The sequence below is a fragment of the Venturia canescens genome, chromosome 2, assembly GCF_019457755.1.
Source record: "Venturia canescens isolate UGA chromosome 2, ASM1945775v1, whole genome shotgun sequence".
NCBI classification, from domain to species: Eukaryota; Metazoa; Arthropoda; class Insecta; order Hymenoptera; family Ichneumonidae; genus Venturia; species Venturia canescens.
In genome coordinates, this window is record NC_057422.1 from 1,026,757 (window position 1) to 1,045,187 (window position 18,431).

The 18,431-nt window shown below is 37.4% G+C and overlaps 3 protein-coding genes across 10 annotated transcripts in view; 1 reads left to right on the top strand and 2 right to left on the bottom strand.

Moving 5' to 3' along the window:
• Dh31-R (Diuretic hormone 31 Receptor) overlaps positions 1–18,431 on the top strand; it is a 111,707-nt gene that overhangs the window by 56,831 nt on the left and 36,445 nt on the right. The window lies entirely within an intron of this gene.
• Positions 5,883–9,323, bottom strand: LOC122406912 (UDP-glucosyltransferase 2-like). 3 transcript variants are annotated; one of them, XM_043412736.1, is made up of 6 exons: positions 9,270–9,323; positions 7,899–8,473; positions 7,392–7,811; positions 6,708–6,939; positions 6,412–6,637; positions 5,883–6,276 (listed from the first exon to the last, which is right to left on the bottom strand). In XM_043412736.1, exons 2-6 carry the CDS (start codon positions 8,313–8,315, stop codon positions 5,991–5,993), a joined length of 1,581 nt encoding a protein of 526 aa, XP_043268671.1. In that variant the 5' UTR covers positions 8,316–8,473; positions 9,270–9,323; the 3' UTR covers positions 5,883–5,990. The 3 variants fall into 3 exon arrangements, with proteins under 3 accessions (XP_043268671.1, XP_043268669.1, XP_043268668.1); XM_043412734.1 differs by having other exon boundaries at positions 9,254–9,323; XM_043412733.1 differs by having other exon boundaries at positions 7,899–8,573; positions 9,254–9,301.
• Positions 10,471–14,804, bottom strand: LOC122406911 (UDP-glycosyltransferase UGT5-like). The gene is made up of 5 exons (XM_043412732.1): positions 13,921–14,804; positions 13,363–13,782; positions 13,026–13,257; positions 11,656–11,881; positions 10,471–11,534 (listed from the first exon to the last, which is right to left on the bottom strand). The coding sequence occupies exons 1-5, from the start codon at positions 14,344–14,346 to the stop codon at positions 11,249–11,251; spliced, it is 1,590 nt and encodes a 529-aa protein (XP_043268667.1). The 5' UTR covers positions 14,347–14,804; the 3' UTR covers positions 10,471–11,248.

An 18,431-nucleotide genomic window follows, 5' to 3' on the forward strand; every position in this document is an offset into this window, starting at 1 on the left:
CTGCCGCTGAAATGCATATACACGTGCGTGTATTTGCAAGCAAGGATCTTTCGTGTCATGGTATGCTGCATTTTTCAACCGTATAATTAAGAACCGGCTCCACCATTTGTCTTGACCAGAGATCCTCATTTTTTCATTGAACCGATAAGGCGACTTTTTTTTTTCTTCAAAAAAGCTTAAGTTTTTGCAGTATCATAAAATTTTTATGCTGTATTTTGTATTTTATGTCTCGCGTTTGAGGCTACCTTGAAAAGCTTTCATCCACTATTTATCGTGACTCTTGACGCGCCATTTTGCAAGTCATTATCCCTTTGGTATCGCGAAGTGAAGACTCATCGAAGCGGCGGCAACGTGCAACCGCACTGCGGCTTACGATTCCGCTCGCTCAGCTCGTTCGTTTTTTTCTAATTTCATCAACGATTCCAAAAATGATGAGCCAAAAATGATGCTATTAATTTTGCTAATTGCTAATCCCTGAACAGATGGAAAACTAACTTAACGAACGGGCAAATCAAATTTCCTATGCAATTCGTTCCGAAGAATTACTGTTTCTGTCTGAAAACTTCCATTAAGTATTGCGAACAATGCCTCATTGCATTTTATCTTGACACACGTTTGAATATAAAAGTGATAGCCGCAGTCTCATAAATAAAACAGTCGAGCATTTAAATCGCTGCACCCGTCGATATCAATGAAATACTGAAAAATAAGACTATTTTTTTTCGGGGCTATCATGAAATAGAGTCGCTTTTATGTTATCAGCCATTTTGTACCGTCATCTTAATCATCAATGTTATTACGAAAATATTTTTGCCAATGTTTATTTGTGAATAGGAAACTATTTTTTTCTCAAGTCTCGAGACACCGGAAATGAGTAGGAGCAAGTGCAGACGAGAGGACACATCAAAGCACAGATTCTTCATCATCAATCGATCTTATGCTGCGTCACCAAAATAACTGGGATATTGTCATCCGTTATACAATCTAATGTCATAGCAAGCGTAGACAACTTTGTTATAACATCGGCGACTCCAAGTGTTGAATACAAACGTAGATATAGCGACATTTCGAACTTTATCTTTACGTAATATCTTGAAAAATATGACTCTGGACATTCCGAACAATATGCCAATTCATCTTTTGCGTGAAGCCTTTACGCCCAAGAGATTATACCGTACGCATAAAAAACGAACAAAGTAGAGTAGCCACCAATGTTGATGCTGGATTTTCCATGCTGGATGGTAGGTTGAATGCAAAATTTGGTTGATTCTTACGACAACTTGCAATGATTTCGCGATAAAATTGATCTCGCTGTTTTCTATTGCACGATCTTCCTCGCTCGTATTGTCCAATTGATTCTCATGTGCATGTTTGATTCATCACGGCCTTGTATGAATTACGCGGGCACGTGCAGCACCCCGTTTCCTCGATCCGCATTGATGCCCAATTGATAACAACACGAAAACATATGGAGAAAGATTCAAGCGGGTTTGGTAGATTACGAATGATAAAACTAGATAAAATGGATTGGCCGTATTAAACGTACCGGGCGGATATATTTTTTCAACGATGTAAAAATATCAATCCCTCGGTTATGGAAAGGGACGTGTAACGAGAATGAAATGGGAAAGAATAACGGTCAATGCGAGCCTTCACGCAAGAATTGAACTTATCATCACGACTCTATTATAAGAAAACGATAAGTTTTTTATTATCTTAAACTTTGCGCGTCGCTTCTCAAGAGCTCGTTAGCACGTGCAGAGCGATCAATTCTTTATCAATTCGATGTTTTTTTCTTCAAAGACTATCGCTGTTTTATTTTTTCGTTACGTCCTGCGTGTCCATTTTGTCTTAGATAAAATGTGGAGAACACACAATCGAAGCACGAATGGATGACTTTTATGTGCGTGGTTTTGAATCTGCTATCAAATCAGACACGCAGCTCTTTGATGACTAGGTATAAAGAGGAAATAATCTTCTCACAAGGAACATCACTTTGGTGTCCCCCTCCGATTTTCTTGAAACTGCTGTATGTGAAAGAGCATTCGAAAGTAAGAGACACGTATTTTTTTTTATCGGCGGAAAAACGGTTTTAAGGGGTGAAACCACCCTTGAAAGTAAGGCATGTCAGGGGGTGATTTTGCAGTTTCACCAGCAAGCACTCAACAGATTTTGATAAAACCAAAACCAAAATGTTTCTTATCTGAAGTGATGAAAAGTTCACCCTGTGCACGAAAAAAAAAAAAAAAAACAGGGGGTTAACCACCCTTACATTCTTATATTTCTCACGCCACAATGAAAAGGAACGAATATGATGGAATGAAACGGGTTCTATTTCCATGAAAACATGAAAATAAAGTTCACATGTTTTTGCATTTTTGCAAAATAGCAGTCTTAAGGGGGTAAACTACCCCTTTTTTGAATTTTCGTACTGTATGTGGCTTATTTCTGTTTTACATGTTTTTGCTGATTCGAAATATTATAATAATTTCGAATCAAGATTTTCTGAGGTATCAAAGTCAATACAAGACTCTGAAAGTGTGAATCTCCCCCACTCGATTTTCCTCTTTATTCGCTATTTCAAAATTTCTCCCTGCATTTCGTTCAATTTGGTTGCTCTGCATCGAAATTACGAATTCAATAATTTTAGGAACGTATAATGATCGTATTGACCTCAATCTTGGCGGGCAAGGGAAGGAGGAGGGGAGCCATTTGATATTTACTACGATTCAACTTTGAAGTCTGAATAAGTCTATGCTGTTGATCTTGTTTACTAACGAACATTTTTTAAATGAAACTTCAATACACATTAACAATTCATTAACCGTCTCATAGTATAGAATCGGATTTTATTAGATAAGTACATATATCGAAATAAAATATAATAAAACCTATCATTTCCAGCAATTATGGCTCATACGTTGTACAATAATGATATTCATCAAAAAAATGTTTCAAACACAAAGATTTTTTGCACCATGCACATTTTATAATCGCTATATTATTGCAACCAGGTATTTCACAGTGTGTTTTTGATTGACCGAACCCAAAATCAACAGGATTTTCGAAATATTCCGGTTTTTCCGTAATATAATTACTTTTAAACCATGAATATTTGAAAAGATTGATATAGCGTGGAGATGACAATTGATTGTGGGCCAAAGATTGCAGTTTGATTATATTATTCCTCAAATGTAAATTTATATCAGCATCCACTAATAGAACACTATCTGAAAAATGTCGTACAAAATTTTTCCATATCCTGAATCCAAATACATCAAGCGGTTGAATTTTTCCAGTTGTACCTTTTGGGATAATCATTGTGATGATTTTTTTATCATGAGGGGTGGCTTCACGTACAACTTTGGGGCAGTGTCCACTCCAGGAATCAATCAGTAATACATTGTCACTTCCAACATTCGGAAAAAAAACTTTTTCCATCCAAATTTTAAAATGATCTGTAAACATATAACAAATTATATATTTATAACTATATTTTGGAAAAAGTTGATGCACCCTTAACGATAATACGCACCGGAAGTAAGTTTCCCAGATTTCGATGCTGTTACTATGACGTTATCTGGCTTAAACAATTCGTTCGTTACTCTCGGTCCAAATTCACCTTTTGCCTCCTTTAATACTATGAAAAGTGGAGAAAGTAGTTTCCCGTTGGCATTTATTGTTGGCTGAATCGTGTAGCTATGGGTCGTTGAAGACACTGATTGTACAACGCATTCAACTTTTTTCGATCCTTCCATCGCTAAAGTTCGTGCTGAATGGATTTCCAGTTGAAAACCGCTTTGGTCCGAATTATATACATTACTTGACCCATACTTTTCTATTAGTAATTTAACATCTTGAACAAATTTGTCCGCATTTGTTTGCAGAAGCGCTTCTTCCTCCACAGTTTTTCTCGTTATAAATTTATTAATTTTTCTGGAAACAATGCGATGCGATTTCTTAAATTTCCATAGCCAGTTATGAGAAGCTTTGAATCGTATATCTTCATGGCCTATTTCTTTCTGTGCCTGTAGAGCCCACTTTCGAAGGTCAATATCATGAACAATGACACCCGCGTCTACAGCAGTTTTCATATTCCGTAATGTGTATTCAGAAATTCGAGCAAGTTTTTCTTTATATGTACCACCCTTGTTCAGTTGTTGTGCCCAGCGTCGTAACTGCCGTATGGATTTTACAGATTTGTATTTTTGTTTGACGGTTTCAACACTGTAATTCTTTTTTTTACCAGATCTCCAATATTCAACAGCTTTTTTTTTATAATCATAGCTCAGCTCATCGTCACCAGAACAAGCGTCGGAATCGACATCATCATCCTTTTGCCATATCATATCTTCAACAGCAATTGCTTCGAACTCTTTAAATGGTTCTTGAAAATCAAGAGTTTCTTCCTGTATCATCTCAATCCCGTTGTAATCTTGCATAGAATCGATTAAAATTTTTTCGAAATTCTCCTTCATCTCTATTTCTGCATTATTAACAGGAGTTTGTGCAATGTTCATAGCTTCAAATGTAGCCAGTAACAATTTGATAACGTTGATTGGGTTGACTTTCATGCTGGTAAAAGTAGTAGGCACAATACACCAAAAGCACAGAAAAAGCACGCACGATTTGGAGCTCACTCAAAAATGCACTAGTACAATGCTAATGGTTACCGCCTTCGAAAATAAGTATCGAAAGAAAAAAATATTTATTAATCTCACGATGCCTGATAACGTTTTTATCTGATGCATGACTCAAGAATATTCGGAATGACTAATGTTATTCGGTGTGTGAGAATGCCAAAAATATCAGGTGATCATAACTACTTGATAACATTTTTATCTAGCACAAACACCGGGATCATATGTCTACGCCTCTATTTTTCCGCCAAAGTTATGAAAGTGTTTTATAGAGGCATTTTTATCTGTAGCATGGTACCTATTCATTTACGTGCAGTTTACAAGCTTTCTATGATCACCGAAAAAGTAGTTGTGAGAACTTCCCCCCCCCCCCGCCAAACCGACACCATCCAGGTCAATACGAGTTTTATATGTTCCTAAAATTATTAAATTTGTAATTTCGATGCAGAGCAACCAAATTGAACGAAATGCAGGGAGAAATTTTGAAATAGCGAATAAAGAGGAAAATCGAGTGGGGGAGATTCACCCATTCAGAGTCTTGTATTGACTTCGATACGTCAGAAAATCTTGATTCGAAACTATTATAATATTTCGAATCAGCAAAAACATGTAAAACAGAAATAAACCACCTACGGTACGAAAATTCAAAAAAGGGGTAGTTCACCCCCTTAAGACTGCTATTTTGCAAAAATGCAAAAACACGTGAACTTTATTTTCATGTTTTCATGGAAATAGAACCCGTTTCATTCCTTCATATTCGTTCCTTTTTATTGTGGCGTGAGATATATAAGAATGTAAGGGTGGTTAACCCCCTGTTTTTTTTTTTTTTTTTCGTGCACAGGGTGAACTTTTCATCACTTCAGATAAGAAACATTTTGGTTTTGGTTTTATCAAAATCAGTTGAGTGCTTGCTGGTGAAACTGCAAAATCACCCCCTGACATGCCTTACTTTCAAGGGTGGTTTCACCCCTTAAAACCGTTTTTCCGCCGATAAAAAAAAATACGTGTCTCTTACTTTCGAATGCTCTTTCACATACAGCAGTTTCAAGAAAATCGGAGGGGGACACCAAAGTGATGTTCCTTGTCAGTTTTTATAATAAAAGTTCAATTGGTTTCCGTATGTGAATATACGTTCAGGGATAAAAATAGTTGGATCCGAAACAATACTTTCATATCGTAACATTCCATGTTGGAAAGTCAGTCTGTTTTACACCACTCTTACCCATCTATGAAATCCATAACTTATCGGGAATGACCATGCATTTATTAATCAGTTATGTTTATATTTTTGTTCTTGGACGACACTCGAACTCCTTTTTCATATTTATTCACAATAATTTCTTAGCACAATCATTTGATTTTTTTCGAATCCGTCACCATCTGAACTTTTTTGAAAAACAATAAATTGTAGACAAATTGACTTGATATAAAAACAGCGAGTATTAATAACGATAGAATGAACACAAGAGTTACGTAAACATCTAAAAGCTCGATCTGCCACCAGGCGAGGTCCATGGCCGGTGATCGAAGAACTCCACTACCGTGTCGTACCACATATTCCACCCAATAAATTGCGGTGTCCATAGAACTCATGGGACGGTCGAGAAACTTTTGCGAAAGTTTCGTAACGGCGTTTCTATTTTAAAACGATTCATCGAGAATCATTGATTATTATCGAGAACAATATTCTCTTACGTCACTTAAAAAACGACCTTGGAAGCACCGGAATTAATTCGCTAATATTTCTATGTCTCTTTCGTGCATTACTTACTTGTACTTTGGATTGTGTAGGATCTCCTTAAGAGCATAATCCAACTTCTCTTCGGTTATTTCTTGCCAAATCAGTTTGAGAGAAATGTTTTTTCTCACGTAAAGATCAACATTGATGTATTGATCGGCAAATAATGGCATTCCAATCATCGGGACGGCAAAGTGTATGGCCTCCTGTCCGCCCATCAAACCGCCATGGGTGAAGAAAGCTTTTATGTTTTTGTGCTCTGCAAATATTCAAATGAAAAGAGCAGTGACTTTCGGGTTATCGATTCCCACGTGATTGTTGAAACTTACGAAGCACTTTCGTCTGCGGTGCCCACACGAAAGTCCGAAAATTTTTTGGTAACTCGGCTGGTAATTTTTTGGTATCAACGATTTTCATCAACACCCTTATCGGTGCGATTTTTCCTAAAGACTTGTAGAAAATGTCAAGTATCTCTTTAGGAAAAGTTTCGATGGTAACCATTGAGCCGAACGTGAAATAAATGAATCCATCTTTGCTACTGTCCATCCACTCTTTGAGATCCTGCGAGTGTTTTTTTATCAATAAATGAAGGATTAAAGTAACAGCTTTCAATCTTTTCCACGTTCAATTCTGGCTCCAAACATATATCATTTCTTTCGATAAAAAATAATCAAATGGTAATATGTTTCGAGAGGGTTTTGTTTTCCTGTTTGTGGAGAGATTGTCGTCCGTTGGGACGTTAAATTTTACGACGAAAACGTTTCAGTGTAGCAGAGTAACGGAGGTATTTAACTCCATTCGATCTCTCGATCTATTTTTCCTTGCGAAAAAAACGGTTTTTCAGAGCGCCGAATTGGGTGGGAAAAGAAGGCAGATTGGTCGAGTGAAATTGGGATTGATGCAGGCTATCGAGTATAAATCGTTATTCACAATTGATATCTCGCTTTTCTCCCGCAAAAGATTGTTCCGGGAGATACGGAAATGCGCACAAGATTAAATATCTAGTATCTTACTAATGGCAATTCAGTGTCGTCATCTTGTACGTGTAATCCACCGACCTCGACGAGACCGGGTGTGACGGGTCGTGGATCATTCAAAGACGGATGAGAATTAACGAGAAGTAAAGCGACACTTCTCTCGATACTTCGGATATCCGGAGTATTTTTTCCGAAATACTTTTTCATTAAAGCGGTTTGAGGCGTAGAGTAATAATGAAATATGAACTCGCTGGAAAATGAGTGGACGGTGTTGCACAGTCTTTGCCAGAAGGTCATTGGCGCGACGTAGTTGATGAGATTGTTCGGGACGAACGCGAGATTCGCGGGGTTTCCAATGATCCCGTTTCCCCATGGATAGAGAGCTGCTGAGCTGAGTCCGATTGTCGGTATTTTCAGATGATGACCAAATGCAATGAAACAATGAGCTCCAAAGATCTACAAGATCATCAAAATGCTGGTCATTGTTCATTAATCGAATTCGTGCTTTTTTTATTGTTAATTTCAACTCTTTGCTTCATTTACCTCTGTCATGACAAGATCATATGGCGGATTCGTTGGTGGATTTTGAATGAGATTCAAAATTTTAGGTTTTTCCAGCTGCTCGCAAATTTTATTTCCCATGGCAGTTGCTATGAAATACGTCATGTCATTTTGTAAGTATTGAAACGTATCGAAGCTCATATTGTTGACAACTTGCGGTTGGTCAGGCTCAATTCGAATGATATCCGTATAATTGGGATAAGGTTTTTTCAGGGGAAACGGACTGATAACGTCGATCTGGTGGCCTCTCCTCGCCAAGCCCTTCATAAGAGCCTCGAACATCATGAAATGACTTTTACCATGGAAAGGAAAAACACCAAGAATCCGATAACTCTCGGTACCTTGCGGGCCTATGATTGACGCACACGATAATGCTATTAACAATGTTATTCCTTTCATCTTCGTATATTTTCTTTAACGGCTCTCTTCCGATACCAGGTTTTAACACTTTTCAACACACCCAGTCACTTCCCACTTGACGTACTTAGTCGCGAAGTATAAATAAAATTTTAAAGATCGAGTGTGTGTCCCAATTGATCCTCACAATTTATCCGAATCTAGAAATATGATTGTTGTTCGATGAATAGAATTCAAAGTCATTCGTGTGGTATAGAACTTATTAGCCGAAATTATTATGTGTTCGGACCCTACAAACAGCTGTGCCAAATGGCAATGGTGAAGGTAACTCTATCGCTTCGGTCTAGTCATACCACTGTTAATAATTTGAGACTCGTAGTAATCAATGTTATTGACATATGGAAAAAAAAATATTTGAAATAACTAAAATTTTCCATATGCAATGCTTTAAATAGCGTAAGCTAAGTTTACGTTTTGGCAACACTTGCTTGCTCCGTCTTTTTTTACTCGGCCACTCGTGAACGTTTGACCCCTTTTCCGTCGATCTGTCAAATCGAGATTATGACTACACTTAGCTGCTGCCTTGTTGTTACATATCTCTCTAACGCAGCGAGTCGTAGCAAATCGAATGCCGGAAGTTCAAATTAAACTTAATATTGCGTTAAAAACAGGCCGATAAGTGCAACTTTTTTTTTGGAGTATCAGATTACTACAAGTGTTAAATATACGAATTGCATGTTTTTCCCAGATATTCATCGATTTCTATGCAAATATGCCCTTTTATAGCAACTGGAAGTTAGGTTTTTGTATGCCGTTTTAAAGTTCCTTCACGAAAACCACCCAATTTTAATAATTACTTTCTCTTAAACCAGGTCGATAACCGAGTCTGAAATTTTACACAGCCATTTATTAAAAGTTTAAGTACATCATACAAAAATCGGTTTTAAATCTTATGAACTGAGACCTGGCGATAGAATTACCGTAAATTCTTAATACCGAAAACTCTATCGAATCAGTCTGTAACTACGACGTAACTCTCGCGAATGACTGATGATAACATAAGACAGAAGCTTTTAAGAGCTTGTAGCTATATATCTATGAGAGCACGAATCAGACGAATCGGGTAGAAAGAGGTCTCGAAGATTTCATAATGCATGAACGACGGTTTCCCCGGATAATGTTTCATGACAACGTAATATATGTTACGAAGTCGTGTTTGTTCTAGAAATTTTCAGTCTAATGAGGTGGCCAGTGATGATGCACCGTTCAATAATGAGAGGTTCGTTCCCAGTTGTAAAATCTCAATGCGGTTACGGAGAGAAGATCGTAGAAGTCGTGCTATTCAAGGAAAATGCTCAAGGAATATTTTTTTAATTTCAATCAATGTCGATAATTTATTTGAACTTTTCTCATTTTTTTGAAAAAATGATTATCTTAGATAACGGCGCGCAGACTCTCAAGAGTCATATTCTTTGCTACTATATAACTTTGTAGTTTTTATCTTCTTTAATTAATAACGAGTGTCGTGGTTATTTGAACCGAACGTAAAGTCGAATATCTCGGACTAAAGACCTGATGATTTAAATGAACTTGAGCGAACTAGCATTTTATAGCGCGTTATCGATATTTTGGCTTTGGAATCCTTCTTTATTTTTTACGTCGATAAATATCGGTGCGAGCAAGTGAATAAGTACAGACTATACGACATAAAAACGTAAAACAAAAAAACTTAAAGCTTAGTTTATCCGGTATGTTGTTAATATACCCTGCTGTTACTCAACGTGCTACTTCCTTATCGGAATTGATTTTCTATTCTCGCTTATCCTGCAATGTTTGGAGGTCCGTAAAAACCTGTGTGAAATTCTATTTTACCATCGACAGTCCAGGTAGAAATTGACTTGAAAAAAGTTCAAGCTATGCATAAATATTATCATATTTTATTACGACTGTATCGAGAAATACAGAATGACTATATGGCGGTGAGCAGAGTTATTAAAAATACTACAATTATTGGCATGTTATTTTTTCGCTTAGGGATAGTAGAGGTTGAAATATTTTACTGTTTCACATGTTCTTTATAAAATCCATAATTCATTGAATATTTGATTATTTCGACTGTTTGGACTCGCGAGAGCGATTTAAAAACGTTATGACGTCACGAAATCAACATATTCGAATAGAATAGAGTAAAACGGAGTTGTTTTTTTTAGTTTATTGAATTTTACGTTTTCAAAACATTCTCAATTTTCGGGAGTCCTATGTAATAATAGTGCTCGCATTGACTTTTTTTAAATACTTGACATCGAGCCGCTACATCGTTTCTTAATATTTATGCGCGCGCGCGTTTTACCAATGCGTTCCAATGTCGATTACTTTGATATGAAAATCATTATTATAATCGATAAGATTTGTTACATTTTTTCAATGGATTTCATACTTTATTCCATTTTTTATCGATCAAAATACAAAAAGTTTCCGAACTTGTCGAGCGTCGGGCATACGACCTTGCGAAAAACAAACAACTTTTCGCTAAACTTTTGCATACACTTTCATCATAACGACGAGATATAAAAAACGTAGGTGCAAAGTTTCAAAAAATAAAGAGGAAGCATAATCAATAGAACGATACCCAGAATCGAGGATAAAACCAATGAACCAAAAGGATTGATTGAAAACTACTCGAAAGCAAACTCAAAGATAGTTGGATCAATTTTCAACTTCAATCCTTTTTTATACGTATAATTGTAAACGAATTTGAAAAATATAGAACTCTGAAAAAGATTCAGCTGGTTTGAGAGAACTCGGAAAGTCTCGAAGTTTTATTTAAAAAATGAATAAACTTTTTCAGTAAAACCGAAGAGGGTTGTTTCTCCAAGGACTGTTTCATCAGCGCTTTCGTCGTTTTTATATTAAATTAGAATGAAATCTAGATAGTGCGAACAAATTCGCGATTTCGATTAGTTAGCCGATACGAATTAGTTGACTTTCTTTTTATCGATATTTTTAGGTCCATTGATTGTTGTCAACAATCTCACGATAAACCGAAGGAGAATTATGACAAAGTACAACATAATTAATGCAGTGACCAGTAGGAAAAGGTAAACGTCGAGTAGATCGATTTGCCACCATGCGAGATCCAGGGCGGGGGATCTGAGAGCTTTGTTCCCATATCTCGCTATGTATTCGACCCACCACACAGCAGTATCCATCGGAGACATCGGACGATCCCGAAATCTTGTCGAAATTTCCATGACATTTTTCCTATCACATGCAGAAATAAAAATTAAGTATTAAATCGCTCCATCAAGCAAAATTGGGCGTCGATTTATTGAATATAAAAAATAAAAAAATAAAAGACTATAAAAAACAGATGGGAACGTACTTGTACATTGGATTATACAGGATTTCTTTCAACGCATGATCCAAGGTGTCCTCCGATATCGATTCAAGTCTGATTTTAACGGCGATTTTTTTCGATACGTAGAGATCAATATTAGTGAATTGATCAATGAAAAGCGGTATTCCGATCATTGGAACGCCGCAATATATGGCCTCTTGCGTACCCATTAAGCCCCCGTGGGTAATGAACGCCTTTATATTTTTGTGCTCTGTTAATGATATCAAAGAAAGAGAATTTTACATTGAGCGAAAAAAATGCTGGAAATTGAAATTTGCAAATTGCTTCTTCAAAATGGTCAATATGCACGGTGTTGAAGATGCACGATGCTCAAAGCTCTATGAGGTGCTATATTTTTCATTTTGGCTTCCTCATAGAGGAAGCTTTAAGCATTGTTCTAAAAGCTCGAGAAAGCAATTACTTTTAATTTTTTTTTTAATAAAATTGAAACTTATTTATCGACTTCTAACTTTTCCAAATTAATTTCCAAAATTTAAAGCGGATTTTTCGAAAAACTCAAATTTTCGTAAAATTCGAAAAATTATAAAATTTAAACCGCTCAACCGATATTTCCCAAATTCAATACCAACCGTCCAATTATGATAATCTATTTATAAAAAAAATTAGTAATAAATCTTAAAATTTCCGGAAGATACCCTTTTTTAAAAGATTTCAAAACGTCGTAGGATTCGTATTGTTTTTCAAATTCTGACAAAATTATCTGAGAATGTAGAGCTTGTTCAGATTAACATCTATGCAAAATTGTACCTCAAATCGTTCTAGAGTTCTCACTCACGCACGCACGCACGCACGCACGCACACACGCACATCCGGATATTTTCTAGATATGATTTTTTGATGTTTTAGGACATTTTCAGCATATTGACATTGAAAACTGGAAAAAAAAAAATTTCATCGGCACATAGCTTCCTCCTCTGTGCGGAAGCAAAAATTTTCGAATTAAAATTTCTGAATTGCTTATTTTACAGTTGAGCATAGTAAAATTTCAAGAGCTTCGAACACGAGTATCGCCGATCCGCCGAAATGTTTGAAAATGTACAATGGTTTGCAGCAAAATTTCATTCGTGCTGTTGAAAAATTTACTACGGTACACAGCAGAATTTCATTCGCGCTTGTACGTTTGGTATCGCATATATGAATTTTCATCGTGTTCTTGCTTAAAAAAAAAAATGACTATGTATGTTTGTAAAAATTAATAAATATTACGATATAGAGCCCTACTTCTATGGCACCATAATAGTTTTTACTGGAATTTTCTCTTCGTGTAAAAGAAATTTTGTCGAGTTTATCGAAGCAATCGATGTCGATCGATGACGGAGCTGTTGAAAACGTACTTAGAACTTCGAGCTGCGGTGCCCAAACGAAGGTCCGTATATTTTCCGGCAAGCCAGGAGGCAATTTTTTCCGGTCAACTATCTTCAAGAGAACCCTTATCGGAGCGAATTTCTTCAATGATTTATAAATGGCTTGAAGAATATCCACGGGAAAAGTTTCGATGGTCACCATCGAACCGAATGTAAAGTAAACGAAGCCCTCTTTGCTGTCGTCCATCCAAGCTTTCAGGTCCTGCTCGAACGAAAAATAATAATTTTCCTACTGTTTCACTCGTTTCTAATGTTAATCATTTGTTTTGTTTTTCTATTCAGCAGGTAGGTCGCTTTATTGTCATACCTTCGGTATATCCAAATTGTCATCCTCGATGTGAAGTCCTCCGATTTCGACCAAAGCCGGCGTTATCGGTCTTGCACCGTTCAGCGATATATGAGTATTGATGAGAACGAGAGCGATATCTCGTTCAAATTCCTGTAGACTGGGTACATCATTGCCAAAAATTTCTCTTATCACAATGTCCTGATCTCGAGTTAGCCAACGATATTGCACAATGTTGATTCCTGTATAAACCGTGTTCCAAAGTCTTTGCCAGAAGTTCATGGGTGGCGAGTAATCGAGAAAATTGTTCGGCATGAACGCTAAATTAGGCGGATTCGCGATAATTCCGTTCAGCCAGGAATACAAAAGGGCCGAGCTCATACCAACGACCGGAATTTTAAGTTTATGCCCAACAGCAATGAAACAATTGGTGGTGAAATACTGAAAAGAAGATAACCGCTTTATAAAATCTAACAGACGACAACGGCAGCCGTTGGAGTAACGCGCCGCGTAACAACAGCAGCGCCGTTTCGTGTGAAAGAAAATTGTTCAAAAAAATTAATATTGTTAAACTATTACCTCGGTGATCATTATATCGTAAGGTGGATCTCTTGGAGGATTCCGATACAATTTCAGCATCTCCGGGTGTCCAAGATTCTTGCAAACTTCAGTGCCCGCGGTGACAGCTAGAAAATGTATAAGATCCTGGGCAACATAACTTTTCATCATGTCATAGGACATTTTATTGACAAACTTTGGTAACGTCGACGATAATTCGATAATATCCGTATAATTTGGGAATGGTTTGTGCAAAGGAAATGTGCTAATCACGTCAACTTGATGTCCTTTACGAGCCAAACCCTTCATCATTGCCTCGAACATGATGAAATGACTTTTAGCTGTTAGCGGGAATATACCGAGAATCCGATAGCCATTGCAACTTTGGCAATTCAGGATCGTTAAAATGAAGAGAATCGATGTAAATATTACAATTTTCATTATCATTTAGGATGCTTTATTTCGTTGTTCCAAATGTTATACACTTTCGATTTGGTATTTCTATTTTCACTGTTGGATCAGGATGCAACGATGATTAACTGAATAATTGTGCCCGCGGATGTTCGACTATTTATTCTATATTTTCATACGAGTTTATTAATTTTCACACTACCGTACGTTCGCGCGGGAAACTCGGGTTATCGAACACTTCATTAGCGAACTATGCCGAAGTTCGGAACACCTTGTCTCCGACTGAATCTTTTTTCTGATTTCGAAATAACGCTTACAAATTTACGGCTGTTGGAAAATACGGGACACGTGTACGTTGAAACGCGCCTCTATCGCGCATTTATTTCTTCATCGGTAAATCCGCGATAGACATTCAACAAGATGGAAATGCGAACGTCGAAAATTTACAATTTTGCCTTAACATTATAGATATTTCATACACTCCAATTTCGAATGTAACCGTTGGAACTCAACGTGCCAACGGATGTCATTGCTATTCTTTTCATTTTCCAACGATAACTAAGGTCGTTCTAAATACACATTTCACGTCGTGACTATTTTCAATGCTATCTGACGTTTTGCGCATCGTACGGCAGCCCGATACGGTACCACCTCACATGTCAGCTCAATGACAGTCCGTTGATTACCGACGACGATAATATTCGTGGAAAATAAGAAATATTTTTATTTACTACACGAAGAATATTTGGTTTTAGTTTTTCTCTCAAAATAACAAAACTGTATCGGTTTTCCGAGGAAAAGAGATCGCTTGATTCGACTCTTTGTTAACACGAAGAGAAAGAACATCAAAGATAAAATAGCGGACGGAAGACGTTAAGCTCCGAGGCGGGTGGATCTAATTTTATTTTGTAATTTCATATGCGTTTGACGAAGTCATCTTTGGGCCATGTCAGTTAGTCGATTAATAGACTTGGGAAAACCGAAGGCTTAATTGAACATAAAAAATGAAGAAGCAATTAAAAGACTGAAAGAGAAGCGTCCTGATACGCAATTTATACCACGCTATTTAACAAAGAGCCTAGGAGAGAAAGTATACAGCAAACCAGAGAAGTCAAAGGCGATCTCATCTTTCCTCGCTTCTCATCGCCCGATTTCTCTCAACGCTCCTCTGCTCTCCTCAACGCAGCCAGGGAGGAGCATTTATCTCTTTTCCCAAGAGTAGCTTTCCGATAATGAACGCAATGGTGGAGAAAGCTTTTCCAGTGGTTAGTTCCGTGACGTTACTACCAGGTGGCTCATCCACCGATAGTTTTCTCTCTCTTTTTTTACTCATCTTGTTTCGAACCAATATCATCTCCCTCGAAGCTTGTATACCACAGACAGAGGTCACGCTAATAACGAAGTTTCGTGTATCGTGTGAATACATCGAACCTCATTAATGACCATAAATGTCGTAAGTTATTAATATTTCACTGTTACAAACATGTAACGGTAACTTTTCATTGGCTAAGATCACGATTTTTTCCATCAAATGTATTCCATACATTGCTCTCATGCGATTTGATATCGGTTTTCAAATTCCAACTCATCGTTAATAGCGCGAACATGGAACTCTTATGGAACTGATCCTACTGCGAATGGCTAATTTAAGAAGCCATTTCAATAAGTTACACGGAGAGTGGTACATTATTGAAAATTACCCATTATTAGCTCGCTAAAAATCCGCATTTTTCGAGATTTATTTTCATTAAGCAAAATATAAATTTTCATGAATACTTAATTAAATATGCTCGTGAATTTAATAAATATATTTATTACGCTTAGTAAGATGAAAAACTGATTAAAAAATTGACTGTGGTTTTCATCGTATGACAGTGCATTTCCTTTATTTCCAATCAGATGGAAAAAAAAACACTACAATCCCTAAAAATCGCATCATAGCAACCAAGGAGTTTGTATTTATATCTCTTTGATTAATCCTAATCATTCATTTGGAGTCTAAACGAACCCATTTTTTTGTGGCGTTCTGACGTTTTCCAGCAAGCGATACTGTATAGAATATTGTGCAACACAGTGTCGTATGCTATTTCCCTGTTGTTGGAACGCACTGTGTAACGCAGTGTTGCCCCGCGATGCTTGCTGAAATATGTTCCTAAAGAAGTGTGAGTGATCAGGGTTAAGAATAATTTAAGTGAAATGAAATTCAGTGAAAAGTAAAAAAAAACAGGTGCAGTCGCGCGTGGAATGCTTATCGCATAGGCGAGTACGATGATGAGTTTATATAGTTTGTCCGGCGACGAAGAGTTGAGCTATCGAGGTCTTTTGATCTTACGTCAATGTATTGCTTCGTTTCCCTAATATGCATTCGGTTCTTCAATTGTTGTTGCATCAGGGTAATACTCGACGGATTTTCATATTCCCATCAGTAAAATGTCCACTGTCGCTTTTTCATCGAAGAATCCCTCGTCGTGTAAACTGCGTGATAGAGATAGGGCGAACACGCGTTTGCTTCGTCGTGAACTCATATATTGGATTCAAGTTTATGGGGGGATGAGCATTTGCGGTGTAAAGCTCCGTATATATTTAAGGCGCGATCGTGAGTATACCTTTCGTTTGTGCTCCTCCCACACCAGAGAAATTCCCTTTTCGCTGAGCCGTTCGAGTGCACGGTGAGCCTCGATGGCTTTCCCAATACGTCTCGATTGCTAAATTACCATCGGAGGAGAGTCCTCGAAAAGAGGCGAGTAAAACCCTCGAGAGATCAAGCGATCCTCCGCGGCACATTCGAGAGTACATACATTCAGTGGCGAAGGGAGCTGCTCTTCGTTTTCGTCTGACTGCTCGAAGTTGTTACGATCAATTGCTTGGAAAATTGAGCAAATTCTATGTCCCATAGCGTAAATCTTACAACGGATCATGATCTCTCTAGAGAATTTTTAATCTCTTACCGTGATAAATATACGAGGACACGGTTTGACGAGCATCATGCGAAATTCCGGCAGTCCATTATGGCTTTTATTGCCTGACTTTGGTTCAACGATCGCGTATTACAAACAACGAACTTGACGGGCAATTATACGAAGTACGAAAGTCTGTGATATATCCGATTGGTACGTTCCTACACACTGTTTTATCGACTGGGTGGAAGGATCGTCACAAAACGATAAAATAGTAGGAATAATCGTAAAACAGATTCAACGGTACTCGGTGAACGAGAGAGATATATAGGGGAACATGGGGCAAATTGAACTTTTAAGAAACTAAGACAAATTCATTAATGAGCACACGGTCTTTGACTTGTATTTGAGTCCCAAAACTGACTACCATCGCTAATTTTTCAAATTTCGAAAAGAAAAAATTTCGGGGCAAAACGAACTCGGCCTCTGCGAAGCAAAAAAAATTATAAAAATATATTTCTCGCAATACAGCCGTTGGAAATGACTGCTCCCGGATGTAATGCAAGCTCTGGCATACAAGAAAAGAAATAGGACCCCCTCGAGCCCATTTATTGGATGCACGAGAGGAAAAAATGGGGTTAAGTCGCAGATCGCTTCTAAACCCATTTTTTGGTGACATGTGAAACATGAACTTGGAGTTCACTGCGCCAGGGTATAAACGATATTTCAACTATCTTTAGGTTTTGAAACAGATTCCCGTTCCCTGTAGGTCGGATTTCGTGAAAAACGATTTGTGGGGCAAAACGAGCTCAGCCTCAGAGAGGCATAAAAAATCCGAAAATTGCATTTTTCACAATCAACGCGTTGGAAGCGACGGCGTCCGCGCGTAAGACGAGCTCTGCTATGTGAGAAAAGAAATGGGACCTCCTCGGGCCCATTTATTTCATGTCCGAGACGAATAAATGGGTTAAAGTCGCGGATTTTTTCACCAATTTCTTATAACATGAAAAAAATTAACTCCAAATTCACTGCACCAATATATAAATCATGATTCAACTATGTTTATGTTCTAAATCAGTTTTCCCGTTCCCTCTTTCTCGAATCTCGTAAAAAAAAAAATGTGGGGCAAAACGAACTCAGCCTCTGGGAGGCATGAAAAATCAAAAAATTAGTTTTTTCGCAATAAAGACGTTGGGATGAATTCAATTTTTTTCACCGTGGATT

Bases quoted from the DNA above. Each gene is read 5' to 3' on its own strand.
- LOC122406911 (XM_043412732.1), bottom strand. From the start codon at position 14,346: ATGATAATGAAAATTGTAATATTTACATCGATTCTCTTCATTTTAACG. The intron at 13,783-13,920 runs GTAATAGTTTAA...TCTTCTTTTCAG, and splicing joins ACGATATAATGATCACCGAG to TATTTCACCACCAATTGTTT. The intron at 11,882-13,025 runs GTACGTTTTCAA...TATCATTAACAG, and splicing joins ACCGCAGCTCGAAGTTCTAA to AGCACAAAAATATAAAGGCG.
- LOC122406912 (XM_043412736.1), bottom strand. From the start codon at position 8,315: ATGAAAGGAATAACATTGTTAATAGCATTATCGTGTGCGTCAATCATA. The intron at 7,812-7,898 runs GTAAATGAAGCA...ATGATCTTGTAG, and splicing joins ATGATCTTGTCATGACAGAG to ATCTTTGGAGCTCATTGTTT. The intron at 6,940-7,391 runs GTAAGATACTAG...AAACACTCGCAG, and splicing joins ACGACACTGAATTGCCATTA to GATCTCAAAGAGTGGATGGA.